This window comes from Lepidothrix coronata, unplaced genomic scaffold (assembly GCF_001604755.1).
Source record: "Lepidothrix coronata isolate B3197 unplaced genomic scaffold, Lepidothrix_coronata-1.0 Scaffold94, whole genome shotgun sequence".
NCBI lineage: Eukaryota > Metazoa > Chordata > Aves > Passeriformes > Pipridae > Lepidothrix > Lepidothrix coronata.
In genome coordinates this window covers 3,251,291-3,272,568 of record NW_016690274.1, presented here as the reverse complement: position 1 = coordinate 3,272,568, position 21,278 = coordinate 3,251,291, and the positions used below count along the sequence as shown (strand labels likewise).

At 40.4% G+C, this 21,278-nt stretch overlaps 1 protein-coding gene across 2 annotated transcripts in view; it reads left to right on the top strand.

Annotated features, from left to right (window-relative positions):
• UST (uronyl 2-sulfotransferase) overlaps positions 1-20,373 on the top strand; it is a 162,754-nt gene extending 142,381 nt beyond the window's left edge. Inside the window, exons 8-9 of one of the 2 annotated variants that reach the window (XM_017822055.1) lie at positions 14,176-14,455; positions 20,310-20,373. In XM_017822055.1, coding sequence (XP_017677544.1) covers positions 14,176-14,455; positions 20,310-20,373 — 344 coding nt within the window. Of the gene's footprint in view, positions 1-14,175; positions 17,164-20,309 lie in introns of those variants that run through there. The other variant, XM_017822053.1, reaches the window with a different exon arrangement.
• The last annotated feature ends 905 nt before the right edge of the window (positions 20,374-21,278 follow it).

Genomic DNA, 21,278 nt, shown 5'->3' with positions numbered 1-21,278 from the left:
CTTATTTTTATTTTTTAAGTTTTCTTCTGCTCTCCACTGTTCCTGCAAGTGCTCTGCCAGTTTCACAGTAGCTGTGGCTGATCTTTGAAGGGTCTTCAGACAACTGACAAACCTGATTTACTTCACCGGGTATTAACATTATTTAGTATTAGTGCTTAAATTATGTACCGTGGAAACTGAACTCTCTACATGATCAGTGAAGAAAAGTAAATGGCTGTTTATCTCTCTGGGGATTGCTTGGTGCCCTGAGTAGTTGTCTGGAGTTCAGCAGCAGGGATACTCTTCACTCATGCTGTATACTGGTACACAGTAGGGTAGAGATGGATGCTGGCAAGAAGTTGACATGCAGTAGTGCTTGTAGGAGCAAGGATGAAGAATGCATATAAAACCAAAGTTTATATCGTGCCTTCTTACTGCTTTCCTTGTCTATCCAATAGATAGATCTGTTCATCATTGAGTGCTATTTGAGTTAAGCTTTTGGTGGAATTGTTTGGGGTGTTCTTGTGGGGTTCATTTGGGTTTTTTGTAGCACTCCCATATTTTTTTCTGCAGTGATTCCAGGAGCAAAGTTGATGACCTTAGTTCCCACTTTTACTGACAGAAAGCAGTGAAACTGCAAATCACATTTGCCTGTATATTAAATTTCAGAATTTTCTTGGCACTGCCTTCTGCTGCTGGTGGAATACAGTATGGGGTCCCTGGCAGGCCCCAGTACTTTGTGTAGTTGGAGAACATCTTATTTAGCCTATTTTAAGGGCAGACTTACCACTTAGCCAAAGATTCTGCTTTGAATCACTGAAAATTATTATCCTTGGTGCATATTTTTGCAAGCTACTTGTAGAAATCAATGGTTTGAGTTCCTGCTTAATTCAGCAGTTCAATTCACAGACTGCTTCTTTTATCCTTCCAGACCACATCTTGGTGTACATCCCACTTGTTCAACAGGTTTTATTTTAACAGAAATAAAAAGTTAGTGCATAGCCGCTTGGTATCTCATGTGCAGAAAGGGAAAAACTCCCAGTCACACACATCTTTTCATATTATATACACATGTGAGTAATGTAGTGAGAAGATGGCACATGATACATTGGTATATTTTATTAGCAATTGGCAATGCCAGACCAATATTTTGATTTTGCAATAGTGGCAGAACTTGCACAAATTGCCACTAAAATCAAAGGACAAATCTAGCACTGCATCCCTGTTGCTGAGTCTTAGCAGGAAAAAGAATAAAAAGCAGAAGAGATACAACAAAAGTATTTTGATAAACAGATGTCACCCACTTTAAAGTGTTGAATCTCAGTTTAATTTTTCCCATGCTACATAAATAGTTCCTTCACTTCCTTTAGCCGTGCAGTTTTTCATTTCCTGCTGTTATTCAAACAAAATGGGGGGGGGGAAGTAGCTATATTTATGAGGACTCTATAGTTTGCTCAGTTTAGTGATTTTCGTTTCTTCACTAAATGTACTTAATAAAATTAAATTAAATGCTCTGGGAATGTGCCAGAAATGCTGTCAGCCACCGTGGCAAGCAGATGGATGAAGTTTCAGCTGATATTGATGTGCCCAGGTTACTGTGTTTATTTAGAATCTGATGACCATAGTCACAGGACATACTAGAGTAGCCTGTGAGGAATGTGTTTTTAAAGAGCTCAGAGTCACAATTTCATATTCCCAGTACCTGTAGGTTTTCAGGAGAACTTGACCTCCATCTAGACACTGAATTGGGTTCTGGGACCCATATACTCAGCACTAAGACTGCATGTGAGGGTAATCTGGCTGTGACATCCGTCACCCCATTGATTGCCAGGGTTGATTTGGCTGATCTGGCTGGCTAGACCAGGTGTCCCATTCCTCCCTCAATGCTCCATGCTCCTGGAGCTGCATACTCGGTTGCAGTGGACAACCTCCCCAACAGATTTTTTGTGTGAAAAGTGATCCAGTAGAAAAGGACCTGAGGGTGCTGTTCGACAGTGGCTGAACATGAGCCAGCAGTGGCCCAGGCGGCCAAGAAAGCCAATGGCATCCTGGCCTCTCTGTGTGTGGCCTGTGTGTGGCCTGCGTGTGGAAATAGCATGGCCAACAGGACTAGGGAGGACCAGGGCAGTGATTGTCCCCTTCCTGTACTCTGCACTGATGAGGTCACACCTCAAATCCTGTGTTCAGTTTTGGGTCCCTCACTACAAGAAAGACATTGAGGTGCTGGAACATCTCCAGAGAATGGCAGTGGAGCTGGTGAGGGGTCTAGAGGGTAAGTCCTATGAGGAGCAGCTGAGAGAGCTGGGCTCGTTTAGTGTGGAGTAAAGGAGGCTCAGGGGAGACATTATCGCTCTCTACAGTTATGTGAAAGGAGATTGTAGAGAGGTAGGAGTCAGCGTCATTTCCCAGGCAACTAGCAACAGGACAAGAGGAAATGGCCTCAAGCTGTGCTAGGGGAGGTTCAGGTGGGACATCAGGAAGAATTTCTTCACCGAAAGGATGCTTAAGCATTGGAATGAACTTCCCAGGCAAGTGATCGAGTCACCATCCCTGGAAGTGTTCAGGAAAAGACTGGACATGACACTGCATGCTATGGTTTAGTTCACACGGTGGTGTTCAGTCAAAGGTTGGACTCGATGATCTTGGAAGTCTTTTCTAACCTTAATGATTCTTTGATTCTAAGACAAAACCTGATTGTGTGCATTGGCCACCCACTGAGCGCTGAGCCTGGGTCATGCACATACTCTTTAGGGCATACACATATCCAACATGGTCAGTGTCACTTCTACATAAATGTACACCAAGCCTCCCAGTGGTGTTTTTTGGTTTTTTGGACAGGCCTTTATAAAGCTGGCTTGATTGTTTATTTTTCCATTGTCTTTTCTTACTATGGAAACCCTGTGTGTACCATTTTCTCAGATAACTTTTTCATCATATTTTCCACAGAACTTCAATAAAATATTCTGTTTTGATTTAAAAAATTATTTTTCTAGTAAACTTAGGAAATTGAATAGGATTTTGTAGATTCAGAATCAGATTCGTTGTTTTGAGAAATAGCTGTTGAAACTGGGCACTGAAATTTTAACTTTTTGTTCTGAATGGTATTTTCTGTGTTACATTATCAGATAACTTTATTTATAGAGCTCACACAGCATTGATGCCTTCTCTGCTTCTCACTCTGCCCCTCAATCAGTAGGCTGGGGATGGGCAAGAGGTTGGGAGGGGATACAGCTCATAACATATAATGTCATGGTCAGCAATCAATAAAAGCAGAGGTGGAGGAAGAAGAGCGGGGTCTTTGGCTTCCAGGGTGGCCATTGCTCAGACACTGACTGGAGGATGTGGTGAGAGATGTCACTTGCATCACTTACCCCACCAACCCCCCGCTTTAAACTGTACTTATCTCTACCCATAAGTTTTCTTCCTTTTGTTCTTCCTGTTCTGTCTCTCCTTCATTGTGGGGTAAGGGAAGGGAGCAAGAGGCCGCATGGGTGCTTGACTGCTGACTAGGGTCAACACATCTCGACAGGGTTTCCCTCTTTATCTTGATATAACTTCTAGCATTGCATGTCTTGTGGGTAATACTCAGCACCTTTATTCCACCACTCCTGAAAATTGCGATGTAGAAAAAAAAAAGCCTAGTTTGTGGCAGGTTTAGTGTTCCTTTTAGTAACCTCGCTCCCTCCCAAAACTGATTTATCTTTAAGAGCTTTTCCTAATTGTTGTCACATCCTTCCTGGTTTCTGTCTCATTTTGTCCTCATTCAGAGGTGTTAATGTTTATATGTGCCCATAAATACTGAAAGGGAAGAAGATAGCAGGTCATTTTATTTCCTGTTTTGTTAATCACAAGGGAAAGTTTTGTGCAGTATAACCTTCAACACAGTAGTCCTTATGTCAAGTCTAGTATTGTCATTAAACTAATGTGCAGAATATCCTGGAAACTTTGATACTGACCAGTCGCTCTAACACTGGCGTGACATTACTGATTGAAACACTGCAGACATAGATGTTTTGCAGGATTAAGTGCAGGAGCAGTGGCTTTTCATAACCTCTAAGTCTCTCATTACAATTCATGTGTGCTTTCACACTCACTCACTCAGCTAAGTCCTTTAAAAACAATGGTTAAGGCTACTGAGAATATACTTCCTGTAAACAAGGTGATAGATAGCAGAACAATGTGCCCATGTAACTCTTCCCTGTCAGCACAGTAATGTTAAATGCGAGTTTAATTTAAAAAATCATTGAGCAAGCTCTGGTTCCTCTGTGGTCAGGGTGTGCTGGAGCTGATCATGTCAGTCACTGAAGACAGGTGAGAGGTACTATGGGGGCAGCTTTCTTTGCTCCTGGCTGGTACAGATGCATGGGATACATAGGGAGGCCTTCGTCTTCAAAGATCTTAGTCTCTTAAGCATGTCAGAAATGCTATTTCCCCCCTCCTTCGGGAGGAAAATGTATTGCTTGGAATATAGAGCAAGTACATGCATGTGTAAATCTTAATGATGTTTGAACAGCTTCTAAGCACCAAAAAAAACATCCTGTGAGGCTGGTGTGAAGAGCCGCTGTATCTCTGTAACCTCTGCAACAGCATCTGCCTCAGAGATATCCAGGAGAGGCACAACCCCTCAAATTGTAATGAATCCCAGGTGTCCCAGGTTCCTCAATGCAGACCGGGGCTGCAGGCTCTGTTACAGAGGGAGTGAAAAGCCAAGTGTGAATTCACCTTGACTTGGGTTGAATGACCTTGTGGAAATCCAGCAGGAGCCTTGGACATCATGAAGTCCTGAGATAGCTATATGTTTGGCTTACCTATCTGTTAGACCCTTGGAGGTACATAGAAATTTCTGTCTTTTTGTGAGTGAGGATGCTCGCCCTTCACATGAGCTTATTAGTGCAGGCATCGAGAGCAGAGTCGGTTGCCTGGAGCTTCCTGGAAGGAGGAGAGATGTATTCTTGTTTCTGGTTCACAGTGACCTCAGTGGACATGAAGACCCTGGCAGCCTTAGGGCTTAGTGCTGTGGAGACATTATACTTTGCCTTCTAGCCTGAACAGTAGAGAATCAAGACGTTGCCTCTCCAGGAAAGCACAGGGTGAGAATTGCATTAGTTACACTATGAGATTACTCTCCTCTCCCAGGACTTCCAGTTAATATAATTCTCCCTTTTTTTATTTTTTTCTCTTGCTGAAACAAGTCTGCCTGTGTTAAACAACGGACCCTTTTCCTCAGTTTTGGCCAGAGGAGGAAGCCTTTGTCCTGATCTCCTGGCAGCTGGCCAAGGCAGTCAGGCTGTGGGCCAGGAGGGGGTGAACTTGAAAGGAACAGTGTGTTGTTTCTGCTCTGGTAGCATTCTTCCTTTTTCAGCAGTGCCTCAACCCCTGGCTGCTTTCAGTCGCTCATTATACACAGAAGAACCTAAGGGCAAAAGAGACAATTTTCTCTTGACTGCCTGTAACTTGCAATAATAAGAAATAAAACCGTTTGGGGGCTTCCAGTTGGGAGACGTAGTTGGGAGAAAATCTTAGAACTGGCAACTTTCTCTCAAGGGAGAAAATAACTGATAGCACCTTTTTTTTTTCTTCATTTTAATATCAGCTTTAGTACAGCAACATGCATCTTCCCAGATCTGTATATCCTATCAGTTGTGGTTTTACCTTGGCAGTGCATAAATTTTATTATTGGTCATTACTTTAGCCCTAGTTAATATTTTTGCTTTCATTTTTCATTTCAGTAGTTATTTTTATATAAAGAAATAAGCAGTCATAGGTATGCTCTAGGAAGACAGGAAGAGGCCACACTTAGAATTAATACTTTTTAAGGCCATGTTCTCAAACATCTTCTTTTAAATTAAAATGTAAGATTACTTCCCATTCCTGCAAGTCCTGACACTACAGTGTGGTGACCACTAGGTTTAGGCAGTCAACAACTGGAAACAGTAGCAAATAAGGTGTTCAAACGTCTTCCAGAAGTGAAATTGGTATCTAAGGTATCTCAAAGGCAGTGACAAAGTGTATGTGGTGCTCCTGACTTGGAAGCTGACACAAGCAAGACATTTGCAACTTCCATCTGTGAAAGACTTAAATGGATCATTGGGTCATTCAGCTTGGCTGCTTGTGTGCTGCAGGCCACACAGTCTCTCTTCTACATAGAGACCAGTATCTGGAGTTCATTAAGTTGTCCAGCATTGATGCAAAAATATCAAGTGATAGCAAATCAACTATTTTTGTTTCGTTCTAGAAATAATCACCTTCACCACTTTAAAAAAACTGTGCCTTACTTCCAGTCCACATTTGTCTGGTTTCTGCTTCCAACCCTTCTTTACCCATAGTTTTCTCACCATGAAAATATGCAGATGCTGTAAACAAATCACCTCTCAATCTCCTTTTTTTGGTAAGCTGACCAGAACGAATTTATCATCTTTCTCCAAAGTGTCCCTTTCAACCCCACTATTCATTCTGAGGCTGTTTTCGTACTCTGTCTGATTTAGGATGTGGTTACAAAACTGGATGCTATATGCCAGTGTTTCACTCACCAATACTATATATGGAAGTAAAGATACCTCTACCTCTCTCCATCCCTCTTGGACATCTTAACTTGCACAGCGTGTCTCTTCCATCGCTTCCTTTTTGTGGACAAAAATCACAGATAGCAGCCTACTGTGACTCGAAGCACAAAGGCAATATGCCTGCTCTAGATTCTCAAGTCCTGGGCTGTATCTCTGCAGATTTTCTGCATGACATAGCTGTGGTGAAGCTTTCTTTGCTCATAAGCATTGCTGAAATTTGTCTCGGTCACTGCAACTCTCTCTTCTCTCTGCAAAAAAGTTATAATGCTATTTATTATCTGCATAACCTACTATGCAACACTGTTCACAAGCAATCTGTAAGAACCTATTTTTAAACTGTGGTTTTGTCAGATCCAAATTTGACTGGACTCATTCAATAACACTTAAACAGCTATTAAAGATACATTAGAAATTGTGTATGACCTGCAACCGTAGCAGTTCTTTTGGCAATTCAAACTAGACAATCCTGGCATTTCCTCTGCAGATGACTTTGGTTTTGGCACCTCCATCTCTGTCTAGTTCAACTTAGAAGTTGCTTAATGGCTATAAAAGTACCTGACCACATTTTCATAAGAATCTGCCTGTTCAGTCTACCAATGTGGGTTATTTTTCAGCTTTTCTTTTCCTTCTGTGGTAACCTACCTGAACTGGGAATGCAACATAAAAATGCAGCAAATAAAGGAGTCTCTTAGAAGATCCCATTGAGATTTGTTGTCTGATCTTGTGTGAGATACAGCACATTTCCAGGCTGGGGGCAGGAGCAGAGGCAATGTGTGGTACGGGAGGGTCGGCTGAGGTGTCTCACGCCAGCTGGAAATCCATGTTGTTACTGGTAGGAGCAAAGGCATAACACCATGAAGTTTCCAGGAGGAGAGTTAGAAATTTCATGATAAATACTTACTGGGGGGAGAGGAGAACTCAGAGAGCGGTAGCTGTTTACAAAGTATGGAGAAAGTTATATGTTTGCATTGCTGTGTGTTGTAAGGCAAGTGTCTCATAATAGTGATATAATGCTTAAATGGTATATCAGAGCACTGTTGAATGCATATCACTGTTGCATTGTTCAGTTGACAGCCACATCAGTGTAGTGTTGACCTCTGCAATATATTCCAAATATATATTACTTGCATACTGTAGAAAGATGTTTCTTTTGTTATTTAAGGCCTTATTAGCCTATGGTACTTCTTACATTTATCATTTATCACTAACTTTTTTTTTTCTTTCTTCTTTATATTTCTTCCTTGTGCTGATTTTATGCCATGCCTCCTTGATGTTTTCATCCTTGAGTATTAGTAGTTGTTTGATTACATGTCTTTCAGATTATCTCTGTGAACTCTTCCTGGCTAATCTCTGTTTTGGCATCCCCCCGTTTTTCTTTGCCAGGTTATCATTATCAGAGCTTCCTGAATATTTTCAATGTTAATATAAATAAATTATATTAGGTTAACAGTGAGATTATTCTTCCCTCTGCTTGCTTTATTCATTGTAGTGGTAAGAAAGAATTTGCTGTATCTGTCTCACCTATTTCAGTCTCTGTCATAGACAGACATAATTTTACAGTGTCCGTGCTAATTACAGTCTGGTGTATTTGCTCCCAAGATCCCTGACTGATAATTAATAGGACATTCTATTTGCCTAGGATTGCAGATCTGTGAAATTCTGTGTATTTCCTTGACCTCTGGAGAGCTGTCCTTTCAGAGAGATCCCTATCTGACCTTTAGGAGATAGGAAATTGCTGTGTGCCAGTGTGCTAGAGTTCTCCTAATGCCCTAGAGTTAGGAGTTGTCCCATGTCAGCAAAGCAGCACAGTAATTCAGAATGAAGTGGTAAAACAAAGTAAGCATTGCTAGTGAGCCTAGTGTAACTGTCTTCAATATGCACATGAGTGTCTAATCTTTATCTACATGCTATTAAAACTTATACTGTATTTTGTTGATGGGAATGGCAGAATAGAGTAAACTAGCAGTAAAGAGGTTAATAATAGGGGTTCATAGTATTTCAGATAAAGTTAGTAGATACTATGGGACAAATTACTACTTAACTTTTCCATCAGCTTTGATTTTTAATATACGTCTGCCTGGTCAGTGACTGTGTTGGGTTTTCTCCACCATCACTGCTTTCCTTTAGCAAATGTGAGCCTATGCAAGGTGCTCCATCACATAGTGCAGCTACAGCGCACCATCCCTCTTCCAGCATGGAACCAGAGTCCTGCCCCAGGCCTGAGACTCCTGAGTGGAAGCAGACCTGTGGCCTTTGGAAAGACAACATGAGAGCCCAACACATCGGTGTCTCATCCATTCTCCCCAAACTGTCCTTTCCCAGATATCCTTCAAGAGCCAGGCTAAAAATTTCAAGTTTGAAAAGCGGATCAGTTGTGCCAGAAAATTTTTTTGCTGAGCTGCAGTTCGATATTCTGAGTGCAGATCATTTCAAGCATAGCCGTCAGAGCCCTGTTTAGCACCACAGTAGTCGTTTGGGAGGCATATCAAGCAGAGGTCCTCACCGATGCGTACGTCACATCTAACCGCAGTGACATACATTTATTGCCATTTAAAACTGTGGAGAAGTAGGTATGTGCTGTAGCTCAGCTGCATACGATTGAAATGCAGGGCCTCCCTGTGTAGTTCCAGGAAATGAGTTTGCTCTATCTGTGACAGCCATCGTGTTCACACAGCCATAAGAGCCGCAGAGCTCGGCGTGGAGTTTTTCCTCTGCAAGCACTAGGCAGGCAAGCCCACAGTTCTGCTGGCCTGCAGCCATCCTGCACTGCCTCCAGCCAGGCTCACCTCTCTGCACTGGATCCCCAAGGGTGCTGGGCTTCCTGAGGCTTCATCCAGGAGCAGCAGTGAGGAGGAGCCTCTGCATCGCACCCACCAAAACAGCAGGACACTGGAGAGCATGTCATGCTGAAATTCTCTTCTGAAGTGGAGAATGCCTTTAGGTTTATTTTATCTAAATATGGCAATTCAAGGTTTTTTGAGCCACAAAGTATAAAACTCATTTTCCCCTATGGTTTGGATTGCTGCAGTGAGTAATGCCAATTTCTTATTTTTTTGAAAAAAAAAAAAAAAAGTGAGTGTGTGGAAAGTAATAGTAAATGTTCATCACTTGGTTACGCAAAAAAATTTAATTTTCTTCATCCCTATCTGCATACCAATTTAGTCTTAATTCAAGGTATGAGCAGGCTGCACGGGGAGGTTGCATTACTGGATAGTACATTCTTTTTAGTAATTTAAAAGAATGCCTAAGCAAACACAGTTTTAAAAAAATAACCCTAAGAAGTAAATGGTGTAGTTTGTTGCCCTCCATCTGCTTAGCTGTCTCAAAGGTCATAAAATAGGGATCCTTTGGTGGAACAGCTGGGTTTATGTAGCATATGCAGATTGGTATTTTGGCTTTAAACCAGATCTACTTAATTTTCCATTTTTCTTCTATGACGAGGAGAGGTGCTTATGGTTTCAAGGGGCAGTTCTGTGATTTCATTCATATTTGTACTAAAGGGCCTTTTAAGATATTTAAGCTTAGAAACCAATCTAAATAAAACTCAAGTGCAAAAAAAAAAGGTAGAGTTCACTTGTTTTATCAAAAGGCTGAGCCTACAGCCAGGCACAGTCCCAACTGGAGCCATCCAACAACCCACACCTCACAACTCTTAAGGCACTGCAGTTACTGATCATGGTGCTGCAGGGCAAATGAACAGGAGCCAGAAAATTTACATTGCTCCTGCAGCCTGCCAGAGTATGGGTGTTTCTGTCTGTCATATGTATACTTCTGTAGCCATAGGTGTGCACGTAGAGCAAAGAAGAATTGCACACATCCAGAAACCTCTTTATGCCATTGTAACAGCAAATTCAGAGGAGGAGCGCATTGTGCTGGCTTGCAGCACTGGGCTGCTCCCTGCCTGGCACACCACCAGTACATTGCCTTTGGCCGGTCCTGCCCCCACTGACTGCCCCTCCAAGAAAACAGTCCTTTCACCTTGTCATTGTTGGCAGCGCTCCTGGGCTGAGCACAAGTGCCTCTCTCTCCTGGGAGAAGCAGCCACCGAAGGGAGCTGGAGCTGTGAAAGTGGCTTTTCCCACACAGAGTCCTGGAGGGACTGTATAAGTAAAGAGCTTTTTCCAGTGAGCTAAATGGAGTTTTCTGTAACAGAAATAACTTACGTAAAATAAAAATGAAGTTGGCAAGCAGTATAAAGGCTTAAGCTTAATAAATGCAATATTTAGTAGTGTATATTTGCTGCTGAGTTTGTAAAGAAAACCAGACTGCAAAGCTGGCAGGAGCTAAGCACCAGAAAGGAATGTCTTGAAGTGCTCAATAATTGTAAGGAAGCAGTTTCCTTCTCTCCCAAGGACAGACTGAGTACAGTGGCCTTCCTAGTGTGGTCATCTCATACCCATCAATGGCAACTTGAAGGCAACTTGGACAATTTGACTGAGAATTTAAAAATATGAGACATTTGTTACTCTGTTCTGGTCTATGGGTAAAGGTGGTATAGAAGAGAATAAGCTCTTAGGAAACACAAATATTTTCACAAAATATTTTCACCAAAATATTTCACACTATTCACTAACTACAGCTAGTGCTTTCTATGCTAATGTCTGTTTCAAATGCAAGCATTTCACGATCCTTCCCCTATACTTTTTCTTAGCTAAACAGCATGTTAAAAATTGCATCTGTGGTTTTCTGGTTTTATATATTTTAATCATTGTACTCCTATCGAAATAAAACTAAACAAATTGATGAACAGTCAGGTTACATAGAGCATAGTTCACCATACATGACTGTAATTTAAGAACAACGAACTCTGTCTACTAAGCTGTTTTTACTTCAGTATACAAGTAGAGACAGAGATTTCAGTGTAAAGAACTAAGAAGTTTGGTGTGAAAGTTCCATTTAATTACACAGCCACATGTTTTAATTGTTACCAACTAATGAAAACCATTTGTCCTTTAGAGAAGGAATTAAAAGTACAAATGCAGAATAGAATTAGTGCTTTAAATAATTTTTTTGTGATTTAGAACACTGTTGCACTGGCTAAGCTAGTCAACATATTCTGTCTTTGTATCATATTCTTCCTAAATTTCAAATTATTCTGCTGCAGTTGGTAAGCAAAACTGAGAGGGAGAATAGCTATTTTAGACATAACTTTTTTTTCTGCACCAGATGTATATGATGCAATGAAGTCCAATGAATGTGAGAATGTCCAGCCCAGCAGCACTTGTCTTATGTAGTACTATTAAGATGTTCTCAGTTGTATTTCTCCAATTCCTTTACTCTGAAAGAGGAAAATGTGTGTCCATTGACTGAAAACCAAATTTGTTTATAGGTGTGGATACTCCTAATCTATATGAATATTAATCTTTTAAAATTTAAAGAAAGCAGTTCATTTTCACACTGCTGTACTTTGGCCATCTGTTATACTTCTCAAGATTTAAAATCTTGTACCAACTTCTTGCCTAAAAATCATTGCTGTTGTGTTTGCTAGATGGGCCTACTCATCTTTTATTACCTCTTGGAATAAAAGAGTTTGCCTTTGCTTAAAATTCCTCTCTTCCCTGAGAAGTTATTCTTGATTATTTCTCTTGAATAAATATATTGCTTGTGGCATCCCAAGAACAACTCACTTTTCCTACTAGGAACCATCAATGCATGCCTTAGCTTTATGTGTAACCAGTTGTGGAAACATGTTTCTCTGTAGAGCTGTTAAACGTATGTTAAGTGTTGCTGGCAGGGGCTTGAGAAGACCTCAATTTGTTCTGCCCACGTGAGTAAAACTCTACCTATGGTAAAATCACATTTTGATTCAGGGACTCCCTTTGGAAGTGAGAGTAGTTGCTGCCACTGGAACCCAGCTGGAAACATGAAATGTTCTTTGTTGTCGGCTTACTCCTTGTGAGTTTTTTCTTTGCCATCCTTCGTGGCCTGACCCTTTTGAATACTTCCAATTTGCAGAACTTCCGTTTTAAAATCCAACTCTTCTTCACTGCAACAGTTTATCTATGTAGTCATGTAGAACCATGTGAATTTCTGTGTGGCATTTGAGGCATCACAAATATAAATACTAGGGAAAGAATAAGCAGCAGAAGCCAAGACATTATCCTAAAAAACAAACAAATAAACAAACAAAATCCCAACCAACCCAAACAAACAAAAAACAACCAACCAAAAAAAAAAAAAAAACCACTAAAAAAACCCCCCAGTTCTCATGCAGACCTTGCTGTTGTAGCAAAGAGCAAGAAAGTGAAATAAGGACCAACAAGATTAAAATGAATCTCTTGGGTTTAGAGTCGTAGAAAATGGCCTTAATGCATCCCCTAGTCAAGTGGCTTTCTTCAGGACAGAACCAGTTAATCTGCTCTTAAAATCCTCCAGAGATCCAGCTTTTGTAACATGTATGTGCTACTGCACTACCTAACTATCCTTGCCACAAAAAAGGTTTTTTACTAATGTCTAACTGGTCTCTCCTTACTTCCATGCAAGCCTTTTCATCTTGCCATGTCTGGACCCAGGTGTATTCTGAGGCTATTACAGTCATTTCCATGGACATCACATTCTCTTAGAGTAACATCTGAGGCTTACTGGATTGGAGCACTGAGCTTTCAGGAAGCCTAATTATATAAGTTAGTACTTCATTTTTATAACAATCATTTCCATTTTTCCTAAAGGAAGTTGCAGTTGATAGAGGAGATATAGTGATACTATAGGTCAGTACTTCTAGCTTTCTCTGTTCTTCACAGTTGACTTTCAGTTACCTCTCTGTCTTGGAGAAAAACAAAATGCTTAGGATACTCTGACAGCCTGTTGCCATCTGGTAGAAACAGCAGAATTATTGCCTTGAGAGTTTGCTTTACATCTTGTTTAAATACGTTCATCTACAATGGTAGACTAATTTATTGAGAGAGGAGGCAAAGAGGAAATTTATTTCTTTTGTTAGGAGCTCAAATTCTTTATCAACAATAAGGGTGTTGTATTTCAGTTTACCAAAGCAAAAGTTGTTAGGTGATGAAAAAAATAGTGAAATCTTCCTGTCCCAGGGCATGGCAGGAAGATGAGTCTAGTTCAATTAACAGGTATAACAGGATCAGAAATTTAGTAGGCACAAATCAATCTTGACATGTCATGTGGTGATGCCAGCAATGCTTCAGTGCTAGCCTGAGATGGATTCAGGTTGATAAATATCTGTTTAGATAATAAAGCACAACTGAGACAGGTCACCATATGCCACATAGGAAATAATTGATTAGTTCAGCTCAGTGGTGTGCTTGATATACTTGGCATGCATCAAATTTCCAAAGCTAGGCAAGATTGTGGGTTTCTCTACATGTTTATGCTCATAATTCATATGACCTAATTTGTGTTTCCAGATAACCATTGATGATTAAGATCTTTGGTGACTGCAAACAATGTGAAATGCTATGTATGAACTAGCCGTATTTAAACATTCAAGTCTGACTTCAAACAGCTATATTTTCTCACATCTTGTTAAAAGTAAATTCATTATAAGGAGACAGCTTGAGCTCATTTGTATCATTAATACAGTAGGGCCATGCCTTACTGTTTTAATAAAAAAGTTTAGGTCTGGTCTCATTAATCAGCACCCGTCATGTTGCCTTTTGTTCTTTCTTTACAGAGCATAGGAAACTTGGCAATCTGACTGTGACAGTGAAAAAAACCGTCCCCTCTCCAGAAGCAATACAGATCCTCTACCAACGCATGAGATATGAATACGAGTTTTATTACTATGTCAAAGAACAGTTCCACCTGCTAAAGCGCAAGTTTGGACTGAAGTCTCATATCAGGAAACCACGTCCCAGACCTGAGTTCTTCATTCCTTCTCCCCTGGAAACAGAGGAACCGATAGATGACGAGGAAGAAGATGATGAAAAGTGGCTAGAGGATATCTATAAAAGGTGATGGGTGGAAGAACTATCCTTTATCTTCTGGTCACCCCTCCAGCTTTCTTAAGATTTTTTTAATTATTATTAAAAGTAACTCCTTAAGGGACTGAATTAATGCGCAGCAGATTTGAAATGGAACAGAAGAGACCATTCCCACATGCTGGAGCCATTGGGAGATACCTGGTTTTGCAGGTTTGATTCATTATATGGTGTTGGCTTTATAGCATCCTTGCTATAACATGGTTCAAGAGGGAAGTACCTACCATCTATCACAAAATAACTTTTGGAATACACAATAGTCCTTTGGGAAGCTGAAAAATATAAAAGAATAGATTAGACAGTCTTGAAAAGTAAATTTTATGGATTCTTGTCTCTCTCTTTGTCCAGAAACAGGTCTCCATTGCATAACACTGTGGCATTAACTACCAGCTATGTGAGCTACAGGCAGTAAGCCATTTGGGAAGAGTGCCTCCTTCTATCCAAAGCACACTGGTATCCCAGTGGTATGATCAGAGCCCTTGCTTTGTCTGTGCACATCCAAGGATACCAGGCTCAGAAAGGGGCTTTGTAATGGCTTCTTAAATTACCCTGTGCAGGAGAAACGAGGCTGCTATTCTGGCAAATCAATACTATTGGGTGTAAGGCAAGTTACAGGAACCAGATATTTTTGGTAAACCCTTCTAGTTCTTAGAGGAGGAAAAGTTACCAGGCCAGTGAATGGCAACAACAAATCAAAAGTGCCAGGCAGGGTTACCTAAACGGTAGAGTTTTGTTTCAGTAGTTGAGTATATTTCTATTAGACTCTAAAGGAGAAGATGCAGCATATGGTTTTTATGTTCAGGAATGGTATTTGTATATTTTCGTTTCTTCTTATGAGTCACAAATCCAAAGATATAGAGAGAAAGTAATTTAAAAACTTAGATGATCTGTAACCCTTATTAAGCATGACCTGTATTTCTGCAACTGCAGAATTTAGTTGTTCACATCTGAAGCTGAATGCAGCTGTCCCACCAGTGCAAACACCAAACTCCTGCTTTTAGCATGGCTAGAAGGAAAATTAATAATATGAACATACACAGCTTCTCTAGTTGAAATATTTCAGAATCATAAAACAAAGAAAGGAAGATACATTCTGTGAAACCAAAGCCGATTCAATCATAGGTTGTTAAGAGAGTCACTGTGAAAGTTGCCCTTATTAATCACTACAAGTATTATCTACCAACACTAGAAAGGAGATCAGTGGAAGCTGGGAGGGGAAAGAGAAACAGCTCCAATATGTTGTCTTTAAGGTGGATGTCCCCAGGGTCGGGTTCTCTGTGACATGCGTGCTTGCCAGCTATTTGGCAGCCTGCCAGGACTGGTGGTGCAGAAGTGACAGACCTGCAGGCAGCCCTGGGCAGAGCTCTTTGTCCATCTGCTCCATAGCAGAATAGGGGGGAGTTTGGGGTCTTGATGAGGCCTTGGCCTCTTGTGCACTGTTGTTGCCAGAGGAAGCTGTACTAACAGAGGGTAATAGCAATAAAATCCTGTCCTTAGAGCACAGGAAAGAAGCAGAGATGAAGAGATGCAGCTGCTTGCCAGGATGAGGACAACCCACCTCTGTCTATCTCATATCCTTTCTCAAACATCTACAGAGCAATTTTTGCTTCTGATTCTGTGGCTGCCATCTGCAAGGTTGTACTTCAGTTTGCAATAACAGGCAGAAGTTATTTTGTGATGGATGAAGCATATAAGCTCAAATGTGCTTTCCAAGGGTTTCCTCTTCCATGAGCCTGCTGACAGCCAATAAACATTATGGTCCATCTTCTTCACCAGTCAGTCTTTACCTACACACAGAGAATGAAAATAAAGAAGTGTAGTTGTGTTAAGACAAGATGCTAACTTACAGAAAATATTAGGAAGAAGATTCTCTTCTCACAGTTAACATCCCAGGTTGGTGTTAGCAATGCACTACTGTGGGGAGCATGTAAAGAAAGCTGAAAATGGCACAGATAATAACTAACATATTAGCTAAAATATGAATCTGCTGCATTGTATATTTTAAGTGGTTTCTATGAAATTACATTGAAAGAGTAATGATTAGTGTACACACTGTGGAGTTGTTATATTTTGGAAAGAAAACTAGTATTCTCATGTTTCTGAAATTCTGTTTGAATCCTTTTTTTGCCAATGTTTTAACAGAATATAGTCACTTAACACATTCACCCTTCCTGGAAGTTCACTGCTGCTTACAGTAAAGTCTGTTTTTATCTGTTTATTTAATGGTATCTTCAACCATCACTACTTATATTCTCAATACAAAACCTGTTTAATGATTTACTCGCTAGGTTTTAATGTTGTTGTATTTTTCATAACAATCAACCTGGCCTCTCCTTGAATGGTACTTCTTAGGTTTATCTGGCACATAGCATCTAATATTCCTGGTCCTGTGGCCTATTTCTCTGTCATTAAATGTATTTTACGTAACTGTTAACAGGTACATTTTAAGCTGGTTAATCTTTGATTTATTTATTGAAACTTTTCAGCACATTCCAAATTCTAAGTTGCTCAGGAAGAAGTTGATTTAAATGATTATATTTTGATCTGATGAATATTTCTTATTCAAAAAAAAAATCATTGTTTGCAAGCCTTTAGCCTGTGACAGTTTTGTAGGAAGTGCCATGCATGTACTCGTAGGTCTTTGTGGAGGGAAAAAGGTGGGTGCTCGACACTTATAAAAATAAGAAAATATATGTGTACATTAGCTTAGCTATAAATGAAAGCAACATATGTTTTGGGATGAAATCTTCTTTAACTTATTCACTACTATCTTCTGAAATATCAGTAAGCCATATGACTCTCTATTTTTCAGTCCAGCGATGTTTAAAAATAAAACTTGCACATTTCTTCCTGGCGCCATAATCCACTTGCTTGCACTAGTTTTCCTACCTGGGTACAGCAGCTGAGGGTAAGACACTGGAGTTGCACCCAGCAGAACAGTGTTGGAGATGGCACAGTGTATCATCAAGTACGCTAAAGTCATACTTTAGCAGTGAGACTGGGACAGGTTGCTCCCAGGTTAATTCTGTTTCTCAAACTATCTGGAGGTGTGAGAGTGAAGTCAGAATTATTTTACTTACTTTGGATATGCAGTCATGACCCTGAAATACCTTGTCTGTGTTCTGTGGCTGCTAAGTAGAAAGAAGCTTTATCCTGGGGAGAGACAACTTAGTCCCTATACACTGCTTTTTACTAGATGTGGTATTTGATGGCCAGGCATAAAAGCTCCAGTAGTCAGAGTGATGTTATAATGTAAGTGAAGCATCAGTGCTTTCACAATAAAGAAAGAATCAACCATTGTTAAAATGCAGCAATCTGGAAAAAATAAATTTTAGTCTTACGTTTCAAGTGACAGTGACAAATGGTGCCATTTTTTTGTTTCTGTTTATTTTACTTGTCTTCCACATAAACTGTGTTGGTGATGCAAGGTTAAGTCCAAGTATCTGAAATGTTCTCTACTTGTATGTAGAGAAGTAGCTTGGCAGAACTGAAGGTATGTGAACCTGATTTGAAGAATTTCAGTTTCTTTGCAATTCTTTATCATTGAACCTTTGATGAATTTGATTGAATGTTACAATATAGAATGGTATGTTTTATCATAAAGACACACACAAACCCACAAATTTTAAATGTTGGAGAACAGATCTGTGGATCCCAGTTATAGAATTCTTCCTCCTTTCAATATTTGACATAAGAAAATTTAATGTAAAGGTATGTTTTTTGACTAATAGATCAAACCACACTGCATGCCAACCTTGGTCCTCTTATCAAATGAAAAACCATTGTCTGCCAAAGAGTAAAACTCTACATCCTCTTAAAAAATAATTTAATTTCCAGTTAAGGGTAATGGTGCTCTGATCTTTCCCTCCATTTTAAGAAAGGGAACATCTGTGACGTTAGACCATTAGCCTAAAACAACACAGCAACATTTTTGAGAGCTAGAATACTATAATGCAATACTACAGCATTCCTTCTGTTTTATTTTTGAGGAACTGGCCTTTATTGCAAAGAGTTCAGCGAACATATAAAATGCTATTGATCAGTCTGTTTGCATGAGCCAAGACCGGAGTAAACAACTGAGCTTTGCTACGTATAGACCTTCATACACAGATTCCATGGGAAAAACGAGGATGTTACCGAGCCTTGTAAGTGCCTGTCTAGTGGTGTTGAAATCACCAGAAGAGCTTTTGCAGGGTTCCCAGAGGACTCTTTGCAAAGTTAGGCACTGCTTAGGTGCCCACAGGTATGGTGGGAAGGGTGCTGAAAGGCAGATCTATGAGAAATGGCCATTTGGGGGTGAAAAAAATTCCCTGCATGGTCATATGTTTTCTTTGGTTTGCCCAGAAATGGCATTGCATGCCAAGCTGCAGCATGCAGTGAACTTCAAATCTCAGTTGTAAGCTTTAGAAAATAGAGGTGTGTGTAATGGGAGCACCAGCACATTGTAACGATTGTGTCACAGCTCCGACGTCTGACACTGTCATATTGGAAGAATCTGGAGGTGGGGTGGAAGGTTGTTACGGAGGACAACAGGATGGGGAAGGAAGAGGGTTTTCTGCAAACACACATTTGGCCTTTCAGACACTATAGGATGGCGAGATTTGACCAGTGGTTTATTTTAATGTGGATTTTGAATATAAACATGTGGATTTCCTTTTCTGAGTATGTAAAGGGAGAATGTGAGTTGGTTTTGTATTTAATCATCATGGCTGTGAAAGGGTAAGTTAATAACACTGCTGTCAGGCAGGCATGGTAGGAGTGTGCTTTATGCAGACTTTTGTCATCCTTCTGTTCCTTCTCTGGATACAATAGGGGGGGGAAAAAAGCTAAAAATTCAGCTACACCACAGGGCAATTGGTACTGTGAAAAATAGAGATTAGCAGGAATACATGGAGTGGACAATGCTGTTCAGGGTTAAGATTAATGGTCTGAACACGACATGATATAGAGCACCCACCAGAAGTGTTGCACAAGTTGCTCACTCTATAGCTTTGGCTTGTCTGGAAGACTTGAGACCATGCTTCAAAATCAAATGCTGCTTCAGATTTGTGATTTGTTACTGTTTGGTTTTTTGACTTTTTCAGTATTCTTTCAAATTGCCACTCCGCCTCAGAAACCTCATACAGTATAAGCACGCAGCCTATTCCTATATCTGATGGGCAGAAGCTGATCGAAGACACAGATTTGATCCTTCAGCAAAACTCTCTCCAGGTGCAAGTAACGAGCAGAGTGAAATGAATCCTTGGCACAGTGGTGCTGCTGACAAGCAGAGTAATATTTAGTTACTGTACCACAAGGGAAAGTATTCCTGCAGTTTTCCAGTTTACTACAGGAGACTTTGGATAACCTCAGGGATCATGGGAGCATGTTCCAGTGTTGATCTCATGATTGTCTCCAGTTTAGGTGCAGGAAAGAAACAGAGTTGTTTACAGTTTGTGGCAGACACAAGAGCAAAAGTCCAGGGTATGGCTTCCCACAGCACACAGGAATTTCTCTTCTAGGAGCCTCCTATCTCGTTTGTGTGGTGGGAAGCTCAGGGAGGGGAAATCAGCTGTACTTGTTAGTCTCTGATTCCCCAAAGAAGACAAGATTCTCAAGATCATGCTGGATAAATGTGCTAGAAGAAGTGGCAATGAGGCACTTAGGCTTCACAGAAGAGCTGTGAGCCTTTTCCATTTTCACTTTCTCCATTAGTTTGTGTTTGAACAAACCATAGGCTGTATTTGCTGTATTTCTCAAGGTCTGTCTGTGCAGGGTATTTCTTCACTAACCATATTGTCTGAGCATCTTGGAAAATGATTATTGTCTTTATCCTTTTGATCCACAGTGGAGGTAAAGAAATACTGTTATCCGCATTTCATACATTGGGAATGGATACATCAAGTGGGTAAGTGATATTCCAAATGTCACACAGGAAGGTTGTGAAAAAGCAACAATGATAATTTAGTCAAGTGTCTTAATCCTTGAACTTTCTTTTCTGCTCTAAGATTGGATTTTAGTTACATGGAGTTGTTTCCTTGAAACTCTGAAAACCTTTCAGTTAACTGCCTAAATATGAATAACTTTTTAGCCCTTCATCAGACCATTTATGTCCTTTTGGGATAAAGATTAATTCCAAGTTTTATTTGTTCAGCTGCATAATAAACACCTGCAGAACTGGCATGGCTGTAAGGTGGCTTTATGTTTGGGAAAGGTGTTCCTGTAGTAGTAAGAGCAGATAAGCAGACAGGAGGGTGGCTGAAGTCACATCTTGTAAATTTAGCCATTCGCAAGAATATGGACACATTTTCTCCTGCAATATATGGTGCTTGTAGCCTACCTGAAAAGTCATCAGACCTATGTTCACATATGTAGTTTAAGTTGTGTTTTCCTTTGGTTTTCCACAGTGCTTAAAAACTGGGAACATGATGCGATGCCTTAATGTTCAGCAACCAACACCGAGTGAAAAGACAGTTCTCAGTTCACTGAGTAGTCAGTTTTGTCTGGTGTACCAACAAACTCAAATTTCTGATAGCTTCTCCAGCTACCAGATAGGGGCATATGCCTCTCGGCTGAGAGATACGGTGCTTTCCTCTCATCTTCTCTCTTTCCTTTCCTTACCTGGACAGTACACATCATTAAAACTTTTGCCCATGTCTTCTGGGGAGCATTTTAAGGAAGACTGAGCAAATGTGGATATAATCCTCTGTCCAAGTGTCTGTGGAAGAGCATGAGCTGTTGAACCTAGTTCTAAACTTTGATGCTGCCGGAAGGCTCTTGATTTTGAGCCCACCTTGCAGGTGTCAGCTTCGTTCCT